The 25,842-nt window shown below is 41.4% G+C and overlaps 1 protein-coding gene across 4 annotated transcripts in view; it reads right to left on the reverse strand.

The window, feature by feature from the left end:
* Positions 1–25,842, reverse strand: part of SCARA5 (scavenger receptor class A member 5) — a 143,670-nt gene that overhangs the window by 41,090 nt on the left and 76,738 nt on the right. For all 4 annotated transcript variants that reach the window (XM_078149825.1, XM_078149824.1, XM_020983997.2 and 1 more), the window contains 3 exons: positions 20,753–20,833; positions 18,165–18,263; positions 16,740–16,796 (listed from right to left, as the gene is read on the reverse strand). In XM_078149825.1, the coding sequence (XP_078005951.1) occupies positions 16,740–16,796; positions 18,165–18,263; positions 20,753–20,833 (237 nt within the window). The remainder of the gene's footprint in view (positions 1–16,739; positions 16,797–18,164; positions 18,264–20,752; positions 20,834–25,842) is intronic.

The following is a 25,842-nucleotide window of genomic DNA, read 5'->3' on the forward strand; positions in this document are numbered from 1 at the left end:
AGAGATAACTTTCTTCAACCATCTGCTGAGTATCAGCATCAGTCCAGACATCAGACAAGGAGACAGGCCCACTGAGAGTGTTTGCCAGTGTCATGAAGAATGGAGCAGGTGACCACTGAGATCCCTTCTAACTTTAACATCCAGGGATTCTTCACCTTACACAAAGTCCAGATTCAAGAGGGACTGATGATGAAGAGGTGCTACAGTTTGCTTCTAATGGCAGATCACATGGTGGGGAATGGATTGTAACCTGGGACACTATAGGGCCTCCTCAGTGAAATTTAGGGTTACTCCAAAGATGTTGACCCAGCCATCCATGCTGGAAAAATGAAATGGATGATGAGAGGCACATATTACCCAGATAACAAGCAACTGGACAGACAACCCAATGATTTGTTCTATCAATGCATATAGAGGGTCAATTTTTTCTGGGATCAGAATTGAATAGGAAGAAACAATCAGGCTGGATCACACTTGGGAAACTCTACAATGTTCTCTCTCTCTCTCTCTCTTCTTTTTTTTGGCTAGACAATGGGGTTTAGTGACTTACACAGCTAGTAAGTGTTTACGTGTCTGAGGCTGGATTTGAACTCAGGTCCTCCTGACTCCAGGCCCAATGTTCTATCCACTGCACCACCTAGCTGCCCCTTACAATGTTCTCTTAATGCTCCTAAGTATCTTCCTGATGCAAAATCCCATCTTTTTAACACTAGCAGTCTCCTAGTGGTATCATGATTATGAATAATAGAAAGCTGTAATTTCAGAAGACTCCAAATTGCAAGCGACTTTAAGGGGAAGTGGAAAGAAGCAGGAGGACCATGGGCGGACTGAAGCAACATACTACCAAGGATGACATGTAAATGGCAAAAAACAAAACAAAAAACTTAAAAAACCCCAACACCATCAATGATATAAGCTATAAAAAGTTGGTCATATATTGAGAGTGGAGAATAATAAATAGACAACTCAAGTATTGCTCTAGTATCTATGATATGAGCAGCTAGGTGGCTCAGTGGATAGAGCACCAGGCCTGGAGTCAGGAAGACCTGAGTTCAAATCTGATCTCAAACATTTACTAGCTGTGTGACCTTGGGCAAGTCACTTCCTCCTGTTTGTCTCAGTTTCCTCATCTGAGAAGAAAATGGCAAATCACTCCAATATCCTTGCCAAGAAAACCCCAAACAAAGTCATGAAGAATCAGACATGACAGAAACAACTGAACAACAACATAAATCACCAGAGGAAGGATCATAAATTTAGACCTGAAAGGGGCCTTAGATGACATCTAGTCCAACCTTTTCATTTTACAGAAAAGGAAACTCGAATTCAGAGCAGTTAGGTGACTTGCTGAGGGTAACATGGGTGGGATTCAAACCCATGCCTTCTCGGCCCTAAGTCTGACACTCTATACGCTACTTCATGTAGCTTCTCCAGCCTCTGAATATCCACTGGATAAAAAGGTAGATGCAGGCTTTATCTCAATTTAAGACAACAAATATTAATTTTCTACTATGTGCAAGGCACTGTGCTAAGGAGAACTTACAAAAAAGACATAGCCCCAAATTGCACATAGAAGAGCAAGAGTTTGCAATCTATAGTGGTGCAATGAGCACACGGACCATTGAGATGATAGGTCCACTGAAATATGTAACATAAACTATCTTTGGCCTAAACTTTCCTAATCCGTTCATTCAGGCATTACCCGTTCATTTCCTGCTGGCAAAGGCCCACCTCACTTCTTAAAGAAGTCAGACCTTAATTCTTTCAGAACATTTTCAAATTATCAAACAAAACCAAAACTTGGGCTAAACAAATCAGTAAGGCTTTGTTGAGATGGGTCCTGAGGGAACTTTTGGGAAAATTTGCATGACTTGGACTTGTTTGAGTATTAGTTTGGTGAAAGCTTGAGATGTGACCTTTCCTGTCCTAGAACCTGTCCTAGAACACCAGGCCTCTTCTCTCCTGTGTCACTGTTGGGACAAATCTATAGAGCGAGCCCCAGTCTCCTTTTTACATTCAAGACCTGCACCTCAGACTGACTTTCAGACATTTTAAGATGGATATGTCATAGGCATCTCAAAGTAGATATCTCAAAAACAGAACTCATTATCTTTCTTCCCAAATCTACCTCTCTTCCACATTTTCCTATTTCTGTCACCAATATCCTTCCAGTCATCCAGATTCATAACCTCAGTGTCATCCTCACTCCACAGAGTGAGTTTGACAACAATGAGTTGTCAAAAACTGCCATCTTTGCCTACACAGCATTTCTCAAATGTGTCCTTTTCTGTCTACTCCCATAGCTACTTCCCTATTGCAGGTCCTCATCCCCTCTTGCCTGGACTATTTTTTTTTTTGGCCAGGCAATGGGGTTAAGTGACTTGCCCAGGGTCACACAGCTAGTAAGTGTTATGTGTCTGAGGCCAGATTTGAACGCGGGTCCTCCTAAATCCAGGGCCAGTGCTCTATCCACTGCACCACCTAGCTGCCCCTTGCCTGGACTATTTTAATAGCCTCCTAATTGGTCTTCCTGCCTCCACTCTCTCCTCACCCCAATCCATCCTCTGTACAGCTTTGCGCAGTGAATTCTCTAAAGTGCCAGTGACCATGTCATTGTCTTACTCAATAAACCCCAGGGCTCACTATTTCTTCTAGAATCAAATATAAATTCCTCTGCTTGCCATTTAAAGCTCTTTTCAGCCTGGTCCCTTCCTATCCTTCCAATCTTATTATATATTACTCCTCTTCACATACTCTGTTGTTGAGTCAAACTCGTCTTCTTACCATTTCTCATATAATATAATCCATTTCCCATTGTCTTTGCTGTCCCTCAGGCCTAGTTTCTTTCAACTCAAGTGCCATCTTCTACATGAAGCCTGTTCTGATCACCCCAAGTGCTAGAGCCCTCCCCTTTCAAAATCACAAGGTATCTATTTTGTATCTACCTATTTGGAGCATTGGGCTTGGAATCAGAAAGACATATCTTCATGCGTTCAAATCTGGCCTCAGACACTTACTAGCTGTGTGACCTTGGGTAAGTCACTTATTTTAGTTTCCCCATCTGTAAAATGAGCAGGAGAAGGCAACAGCAAACTACTCCAATAACTTTGCCAAGAAAACCCCAGATGGGGTCACGAAGAGAGACTCCACAGCAACAAAATTTATGTACGTCTTATCCTTAAAGTGTAAGTTCCTTGAGGACAAGGACAGCTTTACTTTTGTCTTGGTATGTCACTAGTGTTTAGTACCTAGTAGGCACTTAGCAAATGTTTTTTGATTGATTGCCAAGATCATAGTCACTGGAATCAAGAAATTTACCTCTTAATACCCTTTTTTCCTCTCTCATGAGTGTCCATCCATAATCAGCCAGAAGAGGTCGCTAGAGAATTGCATGTGTCTCTTACTTGTTAACTTCCGTTGGAAAGGCATGCTTTGGCTTGGACATCATTCATTTTTAATATGACTTTTCATTAAGATCATAGGATTACAGATTCAGAGATGAAAAGGATCTCAGAGGCCAACCCTCTCATTGTGCAAATGAAAAAACGGATACTGAAAGGGGTCAAGTGACTGCTGAAGATCACACAGGATGAGGTATGAGTCCCCAGGCTGATGAGACCTTGCAGAATGATGAGGTTCCTGGGGGAAATGATGGAGTAGGACAAAGGAGTGTAACTGGCTTCCTTTGTAATTCTGTTTTATGCATTTTAAAACATTATTCTGAGAATGGGTCTATAGGGTATACTAGACTATCAAAGTGTGCGTGGGGGGGTGTCTATGACACAAAAGAAATTAAGAAATTCTCTCCTAGACTAACTTTGTTCAGTTTTCAGGACATATTATTGAATTGATAGATCATGTAAAAATATTGAATGTAGCTTATTCAGATTTTAGCCAAGCATTTAATTAAATCATGATTTTCTTGGGGAAAAGATGAAAACACGTGCGCTAGACTAGAGTTCACTTAGATAGATTTGGAGCTGTTTGAAGTAGCCATTATAACTCAAGGTCTAACTTGGTGGGAAGTCTCCAGTGGAGTGCTCCAAGGGATTCATGTGCTTGGCACTCTGCTTTTTATTATGGTTAGGAGTGATTAGATATAAGCCTATGTCATGGGAGTGGCACCCATTTTTCAGAAGTGGTATAACTAGTGGCCACTTTGGGGAGCCTATAGCTTCTGAAGCCTAATAGTCATTTAATTTGGTCACTCCTTGATGCCTACGAAAGACAGGACTGAATATGGTCCTTATGGACAGAGACCTACAAGAAGAACATAGGCCCCATAGGGTCATAAGGACTAAGAGAGACAGGCTGCTGGACAACCTACTTTAGATCTTCTAGGGCCCCCACTGGAAGGAGGTGACTCAGTAAATGGAGGCTGACCATTCATTGAGGAATGGCTGAACAAGTTGTGGTACATGATTGTGATGGAATACTATTATACTATAAGAAATGATAAGGTGGATGCTTCCAGAAAAATCTAGGAAGACCTATATGAATTGATGCAGAGTAAAGTAAGCAGAATCAGGAGATCATTGTACACAGTGACAGCAATATTGTAACGATGATCAACTATGAAAGACTTAGCTACTCTGATCAATAACAATAACAATGACAATTGTTAATAACAGTTAAGACATTTCTGAAGGACTCATGATGAAAAATGCTGTCCACCTCCAAAGAGAGAACTGACAAACTCTGAGTGCAAATGGAAGTGTAATTTTTTCCCTTTCTTTTTCTTGTTTTTGTTTTTGTCTTTGTTTTGTCTTTTTTTTTTTGGCAACATGGCTAATATGGAAATGTGTTTGCATGATTTCACATGTATAATTGATAGCATATTACTTGCCTTCTCAATGGGTGGGGGAGGGGCTGGAGGGTGGGAGTGAATTTAGAACTAAAAAAATTTTTTTAATGAATGCTAAAAATAAATGATAATTTTTTAAAAAGTAAATAGGGCCTAATAGGATTACAGAGGAAGCCTATTTCACTGCTTTGGACTACTTCATCATGCCTCCCAGAGCTTCATCACCCTGAAAGGTTAATAATACCAGCTCTGGTACTCACACCTCAGCAGTAGCCTCTACCCCTGGGACCCCTGTGAATAGAGGGTGGAGTAAAGAGCTCCTAAAATCTCTGTTTAGGGAAGGCACCCAGGCCTTTATTTCCCACCTGACTGTTCTCCTTTAGACTTCTTCATCATGTCCTCATACTAGGTACCTTCCCTATACTCTACAGGCCCCTCTTTTAGCTTCCCCATTAGACTGTAAGCTTCTTGAGGGCAGGAGCTACCTTTATATTTTTCATATTCATTTCCCCAGTGTTTAGTACATAACTAAGGCCATGTGCCTGGCATATAGTAGAGGTTTAATAAATGTTTATTGTTTGACTGACAGAGGATTATAAAGGAAGCCAATTACATTAAAATATGGATATCAAAATATTTCATAGTTCATAGACTCCAGGTTGAAAACCCCTGGTCTAGCATGATGTATCTCTGATGAAGTCATCCTGGGCTTTATAGGATCGCCATTTACTTTCCTAGACTTTCACTAAACAGCTCTTTAATAACACATTCTAAAATTTTGCTAGGAATCCAAGTCAAGCTCATGGTCATTGTTTTTACATTGTTTCCTCCATTAAAATATGAGCTCTTTGAGGGCAGGGACTATTTTTTTCCTTTCTTTGTTTCCCCAGTGCTCAGCAGACTGGCTGGCATGTAGTAGGTGCTTAACAAATATTTACTGAGTGATGGACTCCCTGGCCTACAGTTTGCAGATTATACTGTTGCTCCTTCTTTTAAACTGAGATATTTATCCTTCTACAATACATTGGTTTTCCTTGATCTTCCGCAGATCACTGATGGGGGCTCAACAAAGACATCTGTAAGATTAATATCAGAGGATGTAGCTCTTTTGGGCCAGTGACCTGAACCCATCAAAGGCAGGTAAGTACTCTCTTACTACCATGCTCTACTTACTTAAACATGAATATCAACTCCCTAGTAGCCATATTTGTTCAGTCCTTTGCAGTCCAAAGAGCATTCTCCTTGGCAGAAAACACAAGCAAAATAAGAACTGAGCATTTCTGCCTTCCCTCTGTCCTCTCTTGTCACAAGCCCATCCACCCTGAACAGTGATCCAGTCCCTTCTTTGATTCTCTTCTTTTTTTCCCCAGATGAAAAACAACATATTTTTCACCAGGTTCAGCTCATTCTGAGTTTTAACACTTTTGATACTATTAAAATGGGATTTTGCAAGGCACCCTTTTAAGCCTTGTTACTGTTCTTGCTTCTATCTTCAGCCACATCTTTAAAATCTAAGCTGATTGGTGAGTGAGGGCATCTACATGGCTTGTCTTTAGACAATTCTCCTTTTTCATAATCACATATTTAGAAGTGGAGGGGATCTTAGCAGTCATTAAGTCCAACCTCCTCATTTTACAGATGAGGAATCTGAAGCCTAAGAAATGTAAGTGTATTTCCCAGAGTCCTATGGAAGGTAAGTTGACTTACCTTCAAACTCAGGTCTTCCCAATTCCAAGTCTTGCACTCTCTCCGCCACACCACACTGTCTCTTGCATCAGAATTGTTCCCATTGTGTCTTTCAAATGTCATCCTTGAAATATTCCCATCCTTCCTTGGACGACTTCCCCTATAGAATTTTGGTCCATGGATTCCTACCTATGTTTCCTCTGAACCCTTTGAAACCTACTACAAAGAAAGGAAAAGGGTTGGAGATTCCTGGCAGGTAATCTCACTCTGTGGATATACATAGATTTCTGCCCTAAGCTTGCTAAGTGGCAACCTGAAGCAGGTTGAAACAGTGCTCCTGGGGCAGGTAGGTGGTGTAGTAGATAGAGCACTGGCCCTGGAGTCAGGAGAACCTGAGTTCAAATCCAGCCTCAGATGCTTACTAGCTGTGAGACCCTGGGCAAGTCACTTAATCCCAATTGCCTCAAAAACAAACAAACAAAAAACCAAAACAAAACAATGCCTCCAGAGTAACTACATATTAGGAGAATCTGGCATGAAATATATGACTTAATATCACACAGAAACTGAAAAATCTCTGTTTAACTCAGGGCTTCAGAGTAACATGGAAGAAAACACCTAGCCTTGCCCTCAAGAAACAGAACAATGAAAGCCTTTGTGCCAGAGCATTGAGTTGGGAGTCAGAGGACCTAGACTCTCAGTTTCCCCCTTTGTAAACTGAGGTTGGACTAAATGATCACTAATGTCCTCTCTCATTTTAATATATTATGACTCTATGTCAGGCCTTGTTCCAAAACTCCATCTCTGCATATGGAGTGTTCATGGCTAGTTTCGTTGATATTCTACAAAATCCTTATTTTGAGATTTAGGGATGAGGCAATAGGTAGCTAGTTTTATGTAAGTGGTGGAGTCCAAGGAATGGGCTGCCTACAGCTCAGTCCAGATCCTGAGCAGAAGTCTCAAGCCCAGAGAGGATGTAGGTTGCTGAAGGGAGGGAAAGAACAAGCGATCTCAAGAATGGCACGTCAGGCCTTGATGTAAGTAGCTTTGCCTGCCAGCAAATAGATTCCCCAGCCAAGCAAATGTGGACTCACCCTTTTCCCCCAGTTTTGTAGCCCCACCCCATCCCCACGGGGCCATGTACAAGTTATAGGCCCGGGTTTCCATCTCTGTTGAGATTTACCACACACTGAGCTCTGTGACCTGGGGCTTTCTGGAAAGCCAATGGCACATGCTTTGGCCTGGTTCCAACAAGTGAAACCTTTTCTCTGGGTCCCTAGTGAAATGGGAAAAGCGAGGGGAGGTGGAGAGTTTTTCTAAAGAGGTACCTTCATTCTGTGGCCTTTACAAAGATATCCCTCCCTTACACCTCCCTTCCTCAGCCCTGCCCCATGTCTGTCCATTCTCAACTGATAGACTCAGGTGGATGGGATTTTGTGTGTTCTCTGACACTCTCAATGACATCATCAGGTTATAGATTTAGGACTAAAGGGATCTTAATGACATCTAGGATCCTTTCCAGCTCTAAAGCTATTACCCTAGGAAACTGAGGTCCAGTTTGCCTGGACTTAGCCAAGATCAGAGCTAGGGTTAATAATCCATCCATCCTTCCTCCCTCCCTCCCTCCCTTCCTTCCTTTCTTCCTCCTTCCTTAGATATTATTTTAATAATACAAGGGTTATATTATATTGTATATATTATATTATAATCTAACATTTCTATGGGGGCAGCTAGGTGGTGCAGTGGATAGAGTGTTGGACCTGGAGTCAGGGAGACTCATCTTCCTGAGTTCAAATCTGGACACTTACCAGCTGTGTGACTCTGAGCAAGTCATTTCACTCCGTTTGCCTCCGTTTCCTCATCTATAAAATGATCTAGAGAAGAAAATGGCAAATGACTCTAATATCTTCTGGTCATGTATCTCTTTGAAATGAAGAAGGCTAATTCTTGGATAGTGGGTACACTATCCCATTGCTAGGCCTGTCCTGGAAGACTCACCACTTTGGGAGGACCTGACAGAATTTGTGGTCCATTGGTGAAGCCTGTAAGATCCCAGGGTCACTTCTAGGTCCCCCAGTGAGAGGACTTCAGTGGTTCCATCAATAAGTAGGTATACAGGCAGAAACTAGGCATAGACCCAAATCTCACACCATATACCAAAATGAAGTCAAAACGGGTTCAGGGCTTAGATATAAAGGCTGATACCATAAGTAAACTGGGAGAACAAGGAATAGTTTACCTGTCAGATCTATGGAGAACAGAAGAATTCATGACCAAACAGGAGATAGAGAACATTATGAAAAGCAAAATGGATAATTTTGATTACATTAAATTGAAAAGTTTTTGCATGAACAAAGCCAATGCAACTAAGATTAGAAGGAAGGTAGAAAATTGGGAAAGAATTTTTACAACCAGTCTCTCTGATAAACGCCTCATTTCTAAAATATATAGAGAATTAAGACAAATTTATAAGAACACAAGCCATTGCCCAACTGATAAATGGTCAAAGGATATGAACAGACAGTTCTCAAATGAAGAAATTAAAGCCATCTATAGTCATATGAAAAAATGCTCTAAATCGTTATTGACTAGAGAAATGCAAATCAAAACAACTCTGAGGTACCACATCACATCTATCAGATTGGCCAACATGACAAAACAGGAAAATGATAAATGTTGGAGAGGATGTGGGAAAATTGGAACGCTAATACATTGTTGGTGGAGTTGTGAAATGATCCAACCATTTTGGAGAACAATTTGGAACTATGCCCAAAGGGCTACAAAAATATGCATACCCTTTGATCCAGCAATAGCACTTCTAGGGCTATATCCAAAAGAGATCAAACAAATGGGAAAAGGACCCATATGTACAAAAATATTCATAGCAGCTCTTTTTGTGGTGGCAAAGAATTGGAAATTAAGAGGATGCCCATCAATTGGGGAATGGCTGAGCAAGTTGTGGTATAATGAATGTAATAGAATACTATTGTGCTATAAGAAATGATGAACAGGCTGACTTCAGAAAAACCTGGAAAAACTTATATGGTCTGATGCTGAATGAAGTGAGCAGAACCAAGAGGACTTGGTACACAATAACAGCCACGTTATGCAATGACTAAGAATGTTAAACTGAAGCCTTCTCAGCATTACGAGGATCTAAGACATCTCCAGAGGCCTCGGGATGGAAAATGCTGTCTACATCCAAAGCAAGAACTATGGAAGTCCTGTCGCTATCACTTATTTTTACCTTCTGTTGAGTTTTGTTTCATCTTTCTGATGGTTCCTCCTATTGGTTTTAATTTTTACTTACAACATCACTAATGTGAACATATGTTTAATGGGTATGTAAATGTAAAGCCTATGTCAGATTGTGTACCATCTTGGGGAGGGTGGGGGGAAGGAAAAGGGAGAAAAATTTTCAACTCAAAAGCATATGGAAAAAAACATAAAAAAAATAAAGTTGTGAGTATCAAATGAAAAAAAGAAGTAGGTATACAACATGACTTTTGTTGTCCCCAGATAAGAAAGTGCTTGGACAACTTGCAGGTGCTCTGGCATGTAAAGCTCTCTAATTAAGGACTTGCTGAAGTCTTGTTTAGGTGCTTTATCCATTATGTGGAAGGGTTCCTGGGTTTCCAAAGGCTATATCAATGGAATGTGAGCTCCAGGAAGTCCTACCAAAATGGCCTCCTATATAACAGGCTAAAGTATCTAGTGTTTGAAGGCTAGTTTAACTGTGCTCAAAGAGGCCCTAGGGCCCTCCTCTCCTCATTGGTGACTCCCTCCCTAGGACCACCATTTTGGGAAGGACCCCAGTCATTCTTCACCTCACTCTTGCCTCAACCCATTCTGGCCTCCATTTCTTTTTGTCAACTGTAGCATTATCCCTGAATAGATAGTCTTCCTTTCTCCCCACCTTGATATCCAGCATGCTTGCATGTGCTATCTTCTCTCAACAGAATGTAAACTCCTCAAGGCAGGGGCTGTTTTTCTTTCTGCTTATATTTGTATTCCCAATGCTTAACACAGTGCCTGGCACATAGCAAGTGCTTAAGAAATGCTCTCTCTCTCTCTTTCTTCTATCTCTGTCACCAGAAATTTGACCCCTGGGTGATCATTTCTGTTTGCTTCTTTTACACAATCACTCATCTCATGAACACACTTTCTTCAAGGCATGAAAGAATGGTTATTTTCATCAGTAAGTAACAGAGTACCGATAGGAATATGCTAGAAAGGCCCATGATTTCATTAAGGACCCCTTTGGCAGAGTGGGTAGGTAAGGTAGATAGCTGATTAGGGTGCAATGTTTATAGGAATACAATGAACACCACTTTTAAATATCACTTTTAAAAAATTAATGCATCTAATTATAACAAAAGAGGCAGAATAGTGTAGTATAGTGAGTGGCAAAAGCTCTGGATGTAGACCCAAAAGGACCTGAGTTTGAATCTTGCCTCAGATAGATATAGCTGGGCCTCCCTGGTCAAGTCACTTAATTTCTCTGAGCCTGTCTTCTCATCTCTAAATTGAGAGATAATAATAACCTCTATCCCACAGTGGTACGAGGATCAAATGAGATATTGTAGAAAAAGTACTTGAAGGGGCAGCTAGGTGGCGCAGTGGATAGAGCACTGGCCCTGGAGTCAGGAGAACCTGAGTTCAAATCCAGCCTCAGACACAAAACACTTACTAGCTGTGTGACCCTGGGCAAGTCACCTAACCCCATTGCCTAGCCAAAAAAAAAGAAAGAAAAGAAAGAAAGAAAAAGTACGTGGTAAATTTAGAATCCTATAAAAATTTGTGGTTGTTTTCAGTTGTGTCTGACTTTTCATGACCCTATTTGGGGTTTTCTTGGCAAAGATATTAGAGTCATTTACCATTTTCTTCTCTAGCTCATTTTATAAATGAGGAAACTGAGGCAAACAGAGTGAAGTGACTTGCTCAGGGTCACACAGTCACTAAGTGTCCAGATTTGAACTCAGGAAGATGAGTCTTCCTGACTCCAGGTCTAACAGTCTATCTATTGTACCACCTAGCTGCCCCCATAGAAATGCTAGATTATAATATAATATATACAACATAATATAACCATTGTATTATTAAAATCATATCTAAGAAAGAAGTAAGGGAAGGAGAGAGGGAGAGAGGAAGGAAGGCAAGAAGGAAGGAAAGAAGGAAGGAAGGGAGAGAGGGAGGATGGATGGATTATTAACTCTAGCTCTGATACTTACAAGCTGTTTAATCTTGGGTAAGTCATCTAACCTCTATGAGCCTCAGTTTCCTCATCTGTGAAATGTGGATAATAATATTTGTAATACCTGCATGTCACAGTGTTGTTATGAGAAAAGAATTTGGTAAATGTTAAAAGTACTACATAAATGCAAAATGTTGCCATTATCATCACCATAGAAAATTCTGCTCTTCGTGGTATATAGGGAGATATATATATACACATATATATATGCCATATTTGTTTGCATATATGTATATGTGTGCATATTTGTAGTCAGTCAAATCACATGTGTTATAGTAAAAACCTAAAGCCACAGGGTGGGGTGTGCATGTATGTGATTTTTCAAGCTTTGTGCAGGACACATAAACAGTTTATCCTGGCTCTGTCTTGTACAAATAACTCCTCTATCTTCTTTTCAAAGGTCTCTGTGCTTTCTTCCTCCACTGCTTCTCCCCCGACAGGATTTATTTACTTCACAAAACTAAATGTCACCACCATCCAAGGTTACTTTGGCCATATTCATGAAAAGATGTACCAATAGACAGGGTGAGCAAACAGGGTTACACAAAAAAACAGAATGTAGTTTTCAACCAGCATGGGTGTGACTTGGATTCATCAGAGAGATCACAAATAATCCCCAGGCTCTGTTTATTTCTTCTCAAAAAAGTGTTTTAATCTCTAAGGCCAACTACCCATTTTGTCTGGGTCACTCCCAGTGAAGTCTCAGGCAGCCACAGAAAGGGAATCATATGTAGCTTCAGGAAAACTGTGAAGTACTTTGCTTGGCTTTGTGAATTACAATAATTATGCTAAAGTTTGGTTAGTTAGCTCACTCAGTCATGTGTGATGTTTCTATAGCTGTCTTCTAACCTGGACTTGGGCACCTTTCCTAAGAGAAGGTACCCTCCAGATGCCTGGATCTCCAAACTAGGGTAAAGGTTGCAGTAAAGGGAAAGATATTTTATTGGTTGCAACACTGCCCCTCAGTCACTACAGAAGTCCTGCTTATTCTGAAGACTATAGAGAAACGAGAAGGGAGAAAACCTAGTTCTTTCATTTTCTCTGGACTATAATGACACCTGTCTATAGGACTCTCTCCTTTTCTTCTCCTAGTTCTGCAGTGGACGATTGGAAATGCCATTTTAAGACAAAGGTTCTTAACCTGGGACCCATGAACTTGTTTAAAAAACAACGACGACAACAAAACAACAACACATCTTGATAACTTTTTAAATGTGATTGGGTTCCTTCGTAATCTCATGTATTTTGTTTTGTTTTGTTTTGTTAGGCAGAGGGGTTATGTGACTTGCCCCGGGTCACACAGCTAGTAAGTGCTATGTGTCTGAGGTTGGATTTGAACTTGGGTCCTCCTGAATCCAGGTCCGGTGCTCTATCCACTGGGCCACCTAGCTGCCCCAATCTCATGTATTTTTATTTCATGTATCTAAAAACAGTATTCTGGCTGGATGTGGTGGTATATGCCAATAGTCCCTGCTGGTGGAGAGGCTGCAGCCAGTGCATTGCTTGAGTTCAGGAATTTTGAGTTGCGGTAGGGCTAAGTCTGACACCAATATGGCGAGTCTCTGGGAACAGAAGGCTGCCTAAATCGGAGCAAAGCAGCCCAGGTTGGAAAAGTGGAGATGGTAAAAGCTTCTGTGCCAATGAATACTGAGCTTGATTCTGGGAGTGGTTCCTGCACTTCCAGCCTGAGTGATACAGGGAGAACCAGAAACAAAATAACAACAGCAAGAAAATATCATTCGGAGAATGGGTCCACAGGCTTCATCGACTGTCAAGGAGTCTTTGACACCAAAAAACAGTTAAGAAGCCCTGCTATGAGGCAGTCACAGCAACCACAAGGCTTAGATGAGATTGGAATAGGTAAAGTGCTTTGTCGCTGTTGAGTCGTGCCCAATTCTTCACAACTCCATGGACCGTGCTGTCCACAGGGTTTTCATAGCCAAGATACTGGAGCAGTTTGCACTTTCCTTCTCCAGCTCATTTTACAGATGAGGAAACTGAGGCAAACAAGGTTAAATGACTTGCCTAGAATCACACAGTTAGTGTCTAAGGTCGTATTTGAACTCATACCTTCCTGACTCCAGGCCACTGAAGCCACCTCGCTGCCTTTAAAGTGCTTTGCAAATCTTAAAGTAGAAACTCTAAATACTAACCATTATCATCATCATTATCATCATTGTCATTACAGAGAGCAAAACTTAACGATTTGATGACCTCAGTCAAACCAGTGAGTCCTCATTGGTTGTCATGCCTGAGCCCTTCCACAAGAACTTAGAATGCTTTCCTAAATGGGGCCTGTACCCAGGTTCTCTGTGTAGATGGGGTGGCCATACTCTGAATGCTGAGTCAGGTTAGTAGCTTGTCTGACCTAGAGTAACAGAAACAGCTTGTGTCTTAGATATGGGGGCAGCATGATGGAATCCAGCAAACGTCCTCTGATCATTATAATAATAATGAAGATGAAGCTTGGCTTAGATGTTTTATAACTATGTGACCTTGGGCACGTTACTAATCTCCATGGGTCTTACTTTCCTCATCTATAAAATGAGGCTTAATTAGATGGTTTCTGAAGTCCCTTCTGATTCCAGAGTTATGATCCAAAAACTATTTTTTCCATCACCTTTAACAGCCTGTAGAAAGAACATTGGATTTGTAGCCCAGGGTGCTGGGTTCAAGTCCCAGTTCTAATACTCATTACATGTGTGACCTTGAGCAAATCATTTAACATCTCTTAAGAGTACTCAGTTTCTTCATCTGTAAAAAGAGAGCGTGGGACTTGAGCCCTCTGAGGTCATTTCTAACTCTGATGATCTCAGACAGCCCATAGCTGGTACTTGAAAAATCCCAACATACTGAAGCATAGTTAGCCAATTTGGGCTTCTTGGATATTTTTTCTCCCAAATGATCCCCATAACCTTAGCTGATGATGAAACAAGAAGCCCACCAGCCTCTCTAACATTCAAGGATCATTGATATTAAGGCCTATATAGAGACATATAGAGGAGGGAGAGTAGACAAGTAGGGGGACCTATTAAAAATCCTAAGAATAGGACACTAAGACAAGATGATTTCACCACAGCAAGGACACAAAATTTTAATACATTGCTTTTGTTGGGGTGGGGGAATGGGAGGGAGAGGGGAATAGACCTATTATTTCAGTGGTATAGGAAACTCCTAATGCAGATTGGCACCTGCTTTGCAACTCATATAGCCTGAGACCACTGCCTGGGAACTTTTGTTGTTGTTCAGTCATTTTCAGTTATGACCCCATTTGGAGTTTTCTTGACAAAGATACTGGAATGGTTTGCCATTTCCTTCTCTAGCTCATTTTACAGATGAGGAAACTGAGGCAAAGAGGGTTAAGTGACTTGCCCAAGGTCACACTTACTAGCTAGCAAGTGTCTGAGGCTGGATTTGAACTCAGGAAGATGAGTCTTCCGAACTCCAGGTGTGGCACTCTATCCACTATGCCACTTAGGCACTGAGAGGTTAAATTATCTGCCTAGGTTCATGCAGCCAGCAGGTGTAAGTGGTAAGATTTGAACCCAGGTCTTCCCAAATCTGAGGCCAGCTCTCTATCTACTCTACCTCTATGGGCCTCACTTTTCTCATCTACGAAATGAAGGTATTACAGATTAATTATCTTTAAACTCATGTTCTAGCCAACATGTCAAAACAGAAAAATGATAAATGTTGGAGAAGATGTGGGAAAATTGGAACACTAATGCATTGTTGGTGGAATTGTGAAATGATCCAACCATTTTGAAGAGCAAGCTGTAGCCCCAAAGGACTATAAAAATATGCATACCCTTTGACCTAGCAATAGCACTTCTAGGACTGTACCCAAAGAGATCATAAAAATGGGAAAAGGACCCACATGTACAAAAATAATTATAGCAGCTCTTCCTGTGGTGGCAAAGAACTGGAAATTGAGGGGATGCCCATCAATTGCGGAATGGCTGAACAAGTTGTGGTATATGAATGTAATGAAATACTATTGTGCTATAAGAAATGAGGAGTAGGCAGACTTCAGAAAACTTGGAAAGACTCGTATGGAGGGAAGTGAGTAGAACCAGAACATTGTACACAGTAATAGCCATGTTGTACAATGACTAACTTTGATAGACTTAGCCCTTCTCATCAATGCAAGGATCAAAGACATCTCCAAAAGTCTCATGATGGAAAATGCTACCCACATCCAAAGAAAGAACTATGAAGTTTGAATGCAGATCAAAGCATACTATTTGCCATTTTTTCCCTTCTGTTTTATTTTGTTTCTTCTTGCTTGTGGTTCCTTCTATTGGCTCTAATTATTCCTTACAACATAACTAATGTGAAAATACGTTTAATAGGAACATATATGTAGAGATTATATCAGACTGCATGCCATCTTGCGGAGGGAGGAGGGGAGAGGGATAAAAATTTAAAACTCAAAAGCTTATGCTTACTAGCTGTGTGACCCCGGGCAAGTCACTTAACTCAAATTGCCTTACCAAAAAAAAAAAAAAAGCTTATGGAAGTGATTGTTGAAAACTGAAAATAAATTAATGAAACAACAACAAACTCTGTTCTAGTTCTGACAGCACATAAATGTGTGTAAGGATGATCGTCAGGGAGTCAGGAGGCTCATAAACTAATCCTGGCTCTACCACTTAGCTAGCTGTATGAATTTAGACAAGTCATAGCTCTTCTCTAAACCTCAGTTTTCCCTCATCTTTAAAATGGTAGAAAGGAGGTGGCTTGGATCAGACCAATTCTAAGGTCCTTTCCAGCGCTAACATTCTGTGGTGCTATGTTCCTAAGTCACTGAGAACATTCTGTCCCTTATCTGAACACTTGAGGAATAAGGTTACCATAACTTCTGGCAGCAGGGGAGAGATGGTGTTTCTTAGGGCCTCTTCAGTCTTCAAATTTTCAGATACAACTGCTGTAGGAGTTTCCGTGTAACAAAAATGTCAATTCATCCACAGATGACACCATTAATACACTCCTTACCTGTGTCACCGGCTCGATCTCCTTTTTCTCCTTTCTCTCCTCTTGGACCCCTTTCACCTAAAATGAAAGAAAAAACCAACACATTGACAGACTGAATAGAATGCAGTCCAAGAATGAAGCGTTACTGACAAAGGACAGATTCCCTCAGGCTGGAGTTAACAGGTAAACAAAGGATATGGACGTTCTGGACAGGATTTAAGCATAGCTCCACCAGAAATTATGGTAGAACTCAACATTCCTAAAACAAAAACAAAAACAAAAAACACACACACATAAGAAGTGCTAGGGTATTGCGACCTTTGAGTCTCTTCTGTCTGAGTCATTAGGAAAAATAAAGCCTGTTTGCCCCAAGTTATTCACTGGGATGGATAGGGCTGGTAACTGGGATAGACTAAAGCAGGGTGGGAAGAAGAGTAATAAGGAGGTAAAGAGAAGGAATCAACGAGTTTTCTCATCTTATGTGGGGGAAAGGGGACAGAAAGATGAGACTTGTCTTTGCTTTGTCTGAGAATGTGATGGATCAGCTGCAAGTGCTATAGAGCCAGGAGCTCTGTGAGTACCAACCAAGATAGGAATTATACGGAAAGGGGATCTCTGTCAGAGGAGCCCTCAGACCTGGGACTGAGATTCTGGGCATCTGCTATATGCATAATTAGGACTAGTTGTGGTGGTTCAAAGGATTTCTACTTTTTCCTTGCTTTTGAGATATGTATATGTATGCATGTATGTATGTATATATATGTGTGTGTGTGTGTGTGTGTGTAATACACACACACACACACACACATATGAATATAATGCATAAATTTGCATAGATTTCCTGGTTGGGAGTTCTGAGCCAACCCCCCAGAATAAGAGAAAATCCACTGAAGTATGCCCAGGCCATTTATGTTGTGAGAATCTCTTACCCAGGGTTAAAGAGGGGCTTTAAAAATATACAAATGGGGGCTAAAAGAAGGAACAGACTGTTACATGTGAAGAAAGGGGAGAAATATAAAGAAGTATTGGTGGGCAAGTTTATCTGTAAAGTACAGTTCCAGTAAACATAAGCTCCTAAGGGCAGGAACTGTTTCTCACTTATTCTTTCTACTTCTAGTACCCTGCATAACTTAAATCAATTCTTGTTGAAATGGATTAGATAATGAAGAGGAGGGGGAAAGGGATATTATTGAATTTTTAAAATATGAAACTACTGGAGAAAGGCCGAGGTGTGATTTCTCCAGACTGGGAACATGCCATTGGTATTGTACTTTGTGTGGGTGGTGGTGGTAGGTGGGAGGGGGGCGTTGTACTTTCTGGCTCCTTCCAGTCCTTTTCTGACAGGTCATGATCCCCTTGCATGGGGGCACTGTGGAAGGACAACTAGTGGCTTGGGCACAAGTAGGGACCCTGGGGAACCAGAGTCTTTGTGAGAATCATTAGTACCTTTGAATCCACGCATTCCCATGGGTCCTGGAGCTCCCAATGCCCCATCATCTCCTTTCAGGCCAGGCAGCCCAGGAGAACCTCTCTCACCCATAAGACCTAGAGGAAGGAGAAGAGACATTTAAGTGGTGGTAGGAGTATTGTCACCACTTCCTCATTGTTCTAGATCAGTTCCTTAGGAGATCTGGCAAAATAAGGAATGTGAGGATATCAACTCACTGTGCTCGTCCTCATGAACATTGGGGAATGGCCCATTTCTCCTCCAAACCACTTTTGTCCATCTGCTTGTCAGGGCCCACCCCAGAGGTGAAAGGGAGCTCAGAGTCCATCTAGTCCCACCCTACCTGAACAAAAATCCTTACCCCGTTTTTTCCTAAGGCTATCCTGTGAGGAAGCAGCCCTTTTCATTTTTGGACAGCACTAATTGTTAGGAGGTTTTTTGCCTTACACCAAACCTAAATTTGCTTCTCTACAACTTCTGACTGGTGCTCCTGGTTCTTTCCTCTTGGCTAAAGCAGAGCTGATCTCTTTTCTGTTCCATGTGCCTTTCCTTCAGACACCCTTCCTCATCTCTTCATTCCCCCCCCCACCCCAGGCCCTGTCATCTCCCACGCCTCTTCCTGGGTCCCTTCTAATACTGCCCTCCTTCAGCTCTCTTGTGGGTTGTCTTCGCCCACTAGATTGTAAACTCCTTGAGGGCAGGGACTATTTTTTTATATTTATATTCCCAATGCTTAGCACAGTGCCTGGCACACAGTAGGCACTTAATAAATGTTTGTTGAATGACTGACTAAAATGGGAGATAATAATAATATCTCATAAGGTTATAATGAGGATTAAATGAAATAACACTTGAAGCATTTTGCAAACCTTAAAGGGCTATGTAAATGATAGCTGTTACTGTTATTCACCCCTCAAAAAAACTGAACCTTTGATAAAGGCATGCTGCTATCTGGTGAAGATTGCTGCCCAAGCAGAAGGCTTCTGTGATAGGCTGGCATGGTAACAGTCATTAAAAATATATGTGCTTCTCTGTTTTAAAAAGTGAGCTTTATCATAGCCATATCATCAGTTTTAATAAGGTTTCATTTTAAGCCAGACTTTAAAGAAAAAGTCTAAGGTACAGTTGTGACCTTTCTCACAGATCCTTAACATAAACCACTAGTTACAGAGTTACACAGTTACAGAGGATAAGGGGGTTAGCCTTGGAATGTTCAGTCATTTTTCAGTTGTGTCTGACTCTTTGTGACCCCACTCAGGGTTTTCTTGGCAAAGATGCTGGAGTGGTTTGCAGTTTCCTTCACCAGCTCATTTTACAGATGAGGAAACTGAGGCTGGCAGAGGTTAAGTGACTTGCCCAGGGTCACACAGCTAGTAAGCATCCGAGGGCAGATTTGAACTCGGGGAGATGAGTCTTCCTGACTCCAGGCCTGACACTCTATCCACTGTACCACCTAGCTGTCCCCAGAGTCAAGAGGGCCTGAATCCAAATTCTGCCTCAGACATTTAACTAGCAATGTGACCCTGAGCAAATCACAACTGCTCTAAGCCTTAGTTTTCTTCTCTGTAAAATGGGATAGTAACAGCATCTACTTCTCAGGTTTGTTGTGAAGATCAAACGAGATAATATATGTAAAATGCTTCACAAACCTTAAAGTCCTAGGTAAAGGCTAGTTATTATTAATAACTCATTAATTCCAATCTGGTTTCAGATCTCTTCTTGACTTTGAATTTTTATATTTCAGTCCTGCCCTTCCCAGGGTTGGTAAGTTATCATCTTTTTAAGTGATTACATCCCATTCCTTTCTGAATGGCGGGAAGTGGTGAAATGGACGGAGCGCCAGACCTGGACTCAGGAAGACCCGAGTTCAAACCCATCCTCAGACACTTACTAGCTGTGTGACCCTGGCAAATCACAACCTTTGTCTGCCTCAGCTTCCTTATCCTTAAAATGGGAATAATAATAGCACCTCTCTCCCAGGGTCATGATGGGAAAAACAGGAATAATATTTGTAAAGCACTTTGAAAACCTTAAAGCTGTATATAAATGCTAGCTATTATTATTTCTATTCTATAGGAAAAAGCATTTATTAAATACTTAGTAAGGGCCATAAACTGTCATCAGCGCTGGGTACACAAATACCTATATATATACATGTTGGTTTTCCCATTAGAATATAAACTCCTTGAAGGCAGGTATTGTTTTCCTTTTGTCTTTATATCTTCAGTGCCTGGTTCACAGTAGATGCTGAATAGATGTTAGTTGGTTCATTGAAAGGGATCTCTTAAGCTGTAAAATGCCTGGTGTCATCTTCCATTAGATTCTAAATATTTTCCAAGAAAAAGCATTCAATTAAATCTACTTTTGGAAGATATCTTATTGTCCTCTTAAGGGGGCAGGCAATTCCTGGTTATGCTGGCAGAACATGGTGTCTTGGGAAGCCCCATTAGTCATGCCATTTAAGATAAAACTAGAAAAATTCAAAACTGAGTAATTACAAGGCCTTCCTAAGGAGCCATATAATCTCAGGGGACTCAGTAAGCCTGTGGCTCTCCTGCAGCAGCAGCAGCAGCAACTCCTTACTTACCTCTTGGTCCAGGCAAACCAGGAGTACCAGGTGATCCTCCTCTTCCTTCATTCCCTGGATCACCTTTGGGTCCTGGAGGCCCTAAAATGGAAAAATGGTACCAGAATTAGAGATTGCTTTCTAGAATCCAGTCTCCAATGGACAAATGAGAATTTCTTTCCCAAATGGATCTTGAAAAGAAAAAGCTTGAGGATATCAAGAGAATCAACGAAAAAAAAAATGTGAAAGATGGTAGTCTAGCCCAACACTTCTTAAACTGTGGGTTGTGACCCCATATGGGGTCACATAGCTGAATGTGGGAGTTGCGAAAAATTTGGCAACAGTAAAAGGTTTCTGAATGCACAAAGACCAAAAATTAATTCAAAATCTATTGTGTAACGAATCCGATGTGTTTCTGGCAACATTTGCTCACCTTGTATCACGCAACTTCACTGAAGCCTTGGTTCTGAACACAGGATTGACAATTGTACAACCAAAATACCAATCAGCTCTGAAAAATGTTGAAGATGTTCTACGTCCTGCAGTGTCAAATATTCCACCAGGATTTAATTCTTTATGTAAAAATAAATGTTTTTCATAATTGCACACGTATAACCTACATCTGATTGCTTACCACCTCAGGGAGGGCAGGAGATATAGAATTTGGAACTCAAAACTTTAAATGAAAGTGTTTAAAAATTGGGGAAAAAAATGAAGACAACTCTACAGGCAAAAAGAAAGAAGGGAAGAAAGAAAAGGGGCACCTCTGTACTCTGGCCTGCTTTCACTCCTTCAGGACAGCATCACTTGATACAAGCAGGAAGTGAAGGCATTGACAGGGAAAGAACACTTCTTTTTGACCAAAAGGAATTCAAAGGGAAGGTCTGAGGCCTTTTTAAACAGGAACAGATTCAATTACATTAATCCTGAGAAGTATATGAGTTACATAGCAAACTGTGAGAGAGGAAGGACAGCTCTACTCACACTATATTTATCTGAGTGGGAGTGTTGTCCATTCCCAGAAAAGAAGGAGTGAGCATAGCAGAAGTGATGTGAGAGCTGGACAGCTTGCCAGCTCTTCCTAGGTTGGGTCATCACAACATACCTTCATTAACTTGTTTAAAATATTGTAAATTCCAAGTGTGTTAGACATATCCCTGTTCCAAACTAATTACCAAAGCTGTGTGTCATCCTGTTTTCGTTTTTAACCTATCGCTTTGGGTTCACCACACCTCTCCTCCCTTTTATTGGGTTGGGTGATTTGGTGATTTAGAGAGAGGGGCTTGACATCATGAAGACACGGGTTTAAATCCTCCCTCAGATACCTACTGGCTATGTGACCCTAGGCAGGGTATTCAACCTCTGTGGGCCTCCCTTTTTTCCAATGGAAAATGGTATCAATAATAGTACCTACCTCACAGGGTTGTTGTAACAATTAAATGAGCTAAAGTATTTCTCAAACCTTAAAGCCATATATGTGTCAGCTCTAAACAGAGAGGAAACATGGGAGACCTGGATTCAAATCTCTCCTTAGATACTTACTAATCATGTAATCTGGTCAAGTCATTTAACCTCTGTCTGCCTCAGTTTCCTTAACTGTAAAATTGGGATAATAACAGCACCTCCCTCCCGAGGTTGTTGAGGACCCAACGAGATAATATTTGCAAAGTGCTTAGCACAGTGCCAGGCACAGAGAAGGTACTAAATATATGCTTGTTTCTTTTCTTAATTGTGTTTTGTATATACCTAGATATATGCATGTTGTCTCTTCTGTTAAAATGTGAGTTCCTTGAGGGTAGGATCTATTTCATTGTTGTCATTGTATCCCCAACTTAGCACATGTTCAGTTATTTTTCAGTTGTGTCTGGCTCTTTTCCAGCTCATTTGACAGATGAGGAAACTGAGGCAAACAGAGTTAAGCGACTTGCCCAGGGTCATACAGCTAGTAAGTATCTGAGGCTAGATTTGAACTTATGAAGATGAGTCTTCTTGAGCCCAAGCCCAGTGCTCTATCCACTGCACCACCTAGCTGCCCCACGTCTAGCACATAGTAGATGCTTAATAAATGATTGACTGATTGAAAAATTTAAAGATTTTTAAAAATTATTTGTGACAAGGAAGGGACATAGTCAAAATAAAGGTGATATAAAAAGCAAAAGAGCAATAAAGAAGAAAGAGTTAAGAAAAGAAAGAAAAAAGAGTAATACATTCAGAGTAACTGATTATGACATAAAAAAAACCAAATCACTGGCATAAAAAAAGTTACAGGAAAACCCTGGTCCTTGCCCCTTTCTTGCCTGGGGTCATTTTTTTATCAGGCCTTTGGCCTCATGGGACCTGGAGGAGAGAATATGGACAACATCCATTGATGCAATCCATCTCTATGTCTAGAAAAATAGCTCCAAGTGCTTATTTTGCTAGTGTTGGAGGCTGGAAGAGGGAAGAACATAGGGGTGGAAAAGATCAGGTGGGAGAATCCTAGCTGCATTTTTTTTTCAACTAGACCAGAACCAGGGAGCTATTGCCTTCTCCTGGCCTTACCTACTGAAGAAATAAGAAGTCTGCCACGAGAGAGAGAGAGAGAGAGAGAGAGAGAGAGAGAGAGATGATAGAGTGTAAACATAGAATGAGGCTAGCGTGCCAGACAGGGGCTACATGTGGATTTATTCTGTTATGTTTCTATTTTACAAGGGGAATTCTTTTTCTTTTGAGGTTGGGGGGAGAAGAAGAATTGGGAATCAATCAGTTAGCAATATCAAGCCCTCCTATGTGCGCCGAAGATACAAATACAAAAATGATTCTGTGGGAAGTAACTCTGTGTGTTTTTATGTGTTTTTAGAGAGTATCAGTATGTAAGAGGGGTGCCCCAGTGAGACCAGCAAAAGTTGAAAGGTATACAAGGACAGGGAAAATGAAATGCAAGGGGGGGAGATAATATTTTTTAATAAGGAAGAAAAAGAAATAATGTGTGCCTGCCTCAAACTGCACATATCATCAATAAACTCTTCCTTGATCCTAGAGGATTTCCCTTCCCTCAGACCCACCTCCTTCTACATTGGTTTCCTTAAGCTCTTGTTTGAATCTGGCCCCTGATGGGAAGTGTGTGTGGTTCATGCATATCAGTAGAAGCCCCAAGCACTTGAAGATTTGACAAGCTTCTCACTTTCCTCTCCACCTGTTTTCCATTTGGCAGCACAAGGTAGAAGGAAATGCCCATGCTAGAGGCTTAAAGCTCTGGGTCTGACTCCTGTCTCTGCTATTCACTAACTGGACAAGTCACTCAACTTATTGGGCAAATGGGAATAACAATACTTGTCCCTCCTACTTTATAAATTTGCCCAGAAACTGAAATGACATGAAGACTATGGAACGACCAGGCAATCGTAGTAGGGATTATGTGTGGGCCCAGGGCAGTTCCTATGCAGTGGGACACGTACTCTGGCAGCACTTGACCAGGAAAGCCTGAAACTGACCCTCAAGTCTCTTGATGCCTACTCCTGTAAGTTACCATTCCCAGACCCATCCAGTGTTCCTTGGGTCATCCCAGCAAGGTACCCGTCAACTCAACAAGAAGCCAGAGCATCTGTCCAGCTCTATGACAGCTGCCCAATCCTGCCACTCAGGGGTTCCCCTGATCACCCCAGACGTACAAACAGAAGTCTTCCTATTCTGATGGTCCCTAGGCATACCCCACCAAACCCACACTACGTCAGCAGAGTGTGCTGGTATGGGGTGTTCTACGCAGCTGCATGGGACCCTAGACGGCAAGCTAGGCATAAAGAAATGCCTCATCTACACGAGGCTCTGAAATCGTGACCCATCTGCCTACATTAGGTATGTTATATAGAAGATCATGGGAGCAGAAAGTTAGAACTGGAAGGAACCTTAGAAGCTAAGCAGTCCTCCTCATTTTACACATGAGGAAATTGAGGCCCAGAATAGGGAAGGGACTCACCCAGGGTCATCCAAATAGTGAATGGCAGAGACAAGATTTGAATCCCAGCTCTGACTCTGGATCCAGAGCTCTTTCTGCAGGACCCTGCTGCCCTTAGTAAGGTGTTCAATAACTTTTTTTTGAATGAATGAGATCTCCTACCCCTTCATCACCTGGGGTAGTCTCAGACAGAGACAGACTTCCAGGAGAGTAGCATGTCCCTCTTGTTCAGGGCCCTATAAGTAAGGAAATGAAAATGGACACTAGAAGGGTGCCTCCATCTGTGGCACCATCTGAGCACCATCCTCCCCTCTTCACTCTCTCTCTCTCCTCTCTATTCAATTAGTTGCTGAAACTTGTTTTGATTTCACTTCCTCTCCTGTCTGTCTCCTCTCCACTCGTACACTGCCAGCCTAGTTCAGGCCCTCATCACCTTTCATCTAGACCGTTAAAGTAGACTTTCAGTTGGTGTTCTTGACTCAAGTCTCTCCCGACTCCAATCTCACCTCCACTCAGCCTCTAACTTCCTAAAGTGCACGTCACTTCATTTAGTCAACTCTGGCGGCTCACTTTTGACCAAATATTGTGTCATCTTTAACTGTCCTATTTCATTTCTATTCTTGTATGTGTTTTACGATGTACATAATTCATTAATACAATGTTATGTGCATATCATTTAAAAATAAGCAAATGTATACATAGTAGGGGCACATGTTCAAAAATGTTTTAGTGTGCATGAACACAGAAGTTTGGAGACCACTGGCCTAGGCAATGGGGCTTTATTTATTTAAGATCTCTGTCCTGGGGACTGCCACAATGAAAGTGTACAGGATGGATTAGATGATGTAGTAGACAGATCCCCTGGGCATGGAGTCAGGAAGATATGAGTTCAAGTCTGCCTTCAGACACTTACTAGCTGTGTGACCCTGGGCAAATCACTTAACTCCTATTTGCTCTTAAATAGAGTGGTCTTGAGCTCTATGGAGCAATGGGTAACTGTCTTAGCTGTATTAGGGAGGTCAAGGCAAGTTCCTCTTTAAGCCTCAGTTTCCTCATCTGTAAAATGAGAATATTTCTCACACGATCTACCCCACAGGGTTGTTCTGAGGGTTAAATTGAGTAAAGTAAAATGTTATTTGGAAGAGACATGGGCTTTCACTAGCACAGGGGACTCCGC

The sequence above is a fragment of the Phascolarctos cinereus genome, unplaced genomic scaffold (genome assembly GCF_003287225.1).
Source record: "Phascolarctos cinereus isolate Bilbo 61053 unplaced genomic scaffold, phaCin_HiC Scaffold_2;HRSCAF=192, whole genome shotgun sequence".
Classification (NCBI taxonomy): domain Eukaryota; kingdom Metazoa; phylum Chordata; class Mammalia; order Diprotodontia; family Phascolarctidae; genus Phascolarctos; species Phascolarctos cinereus.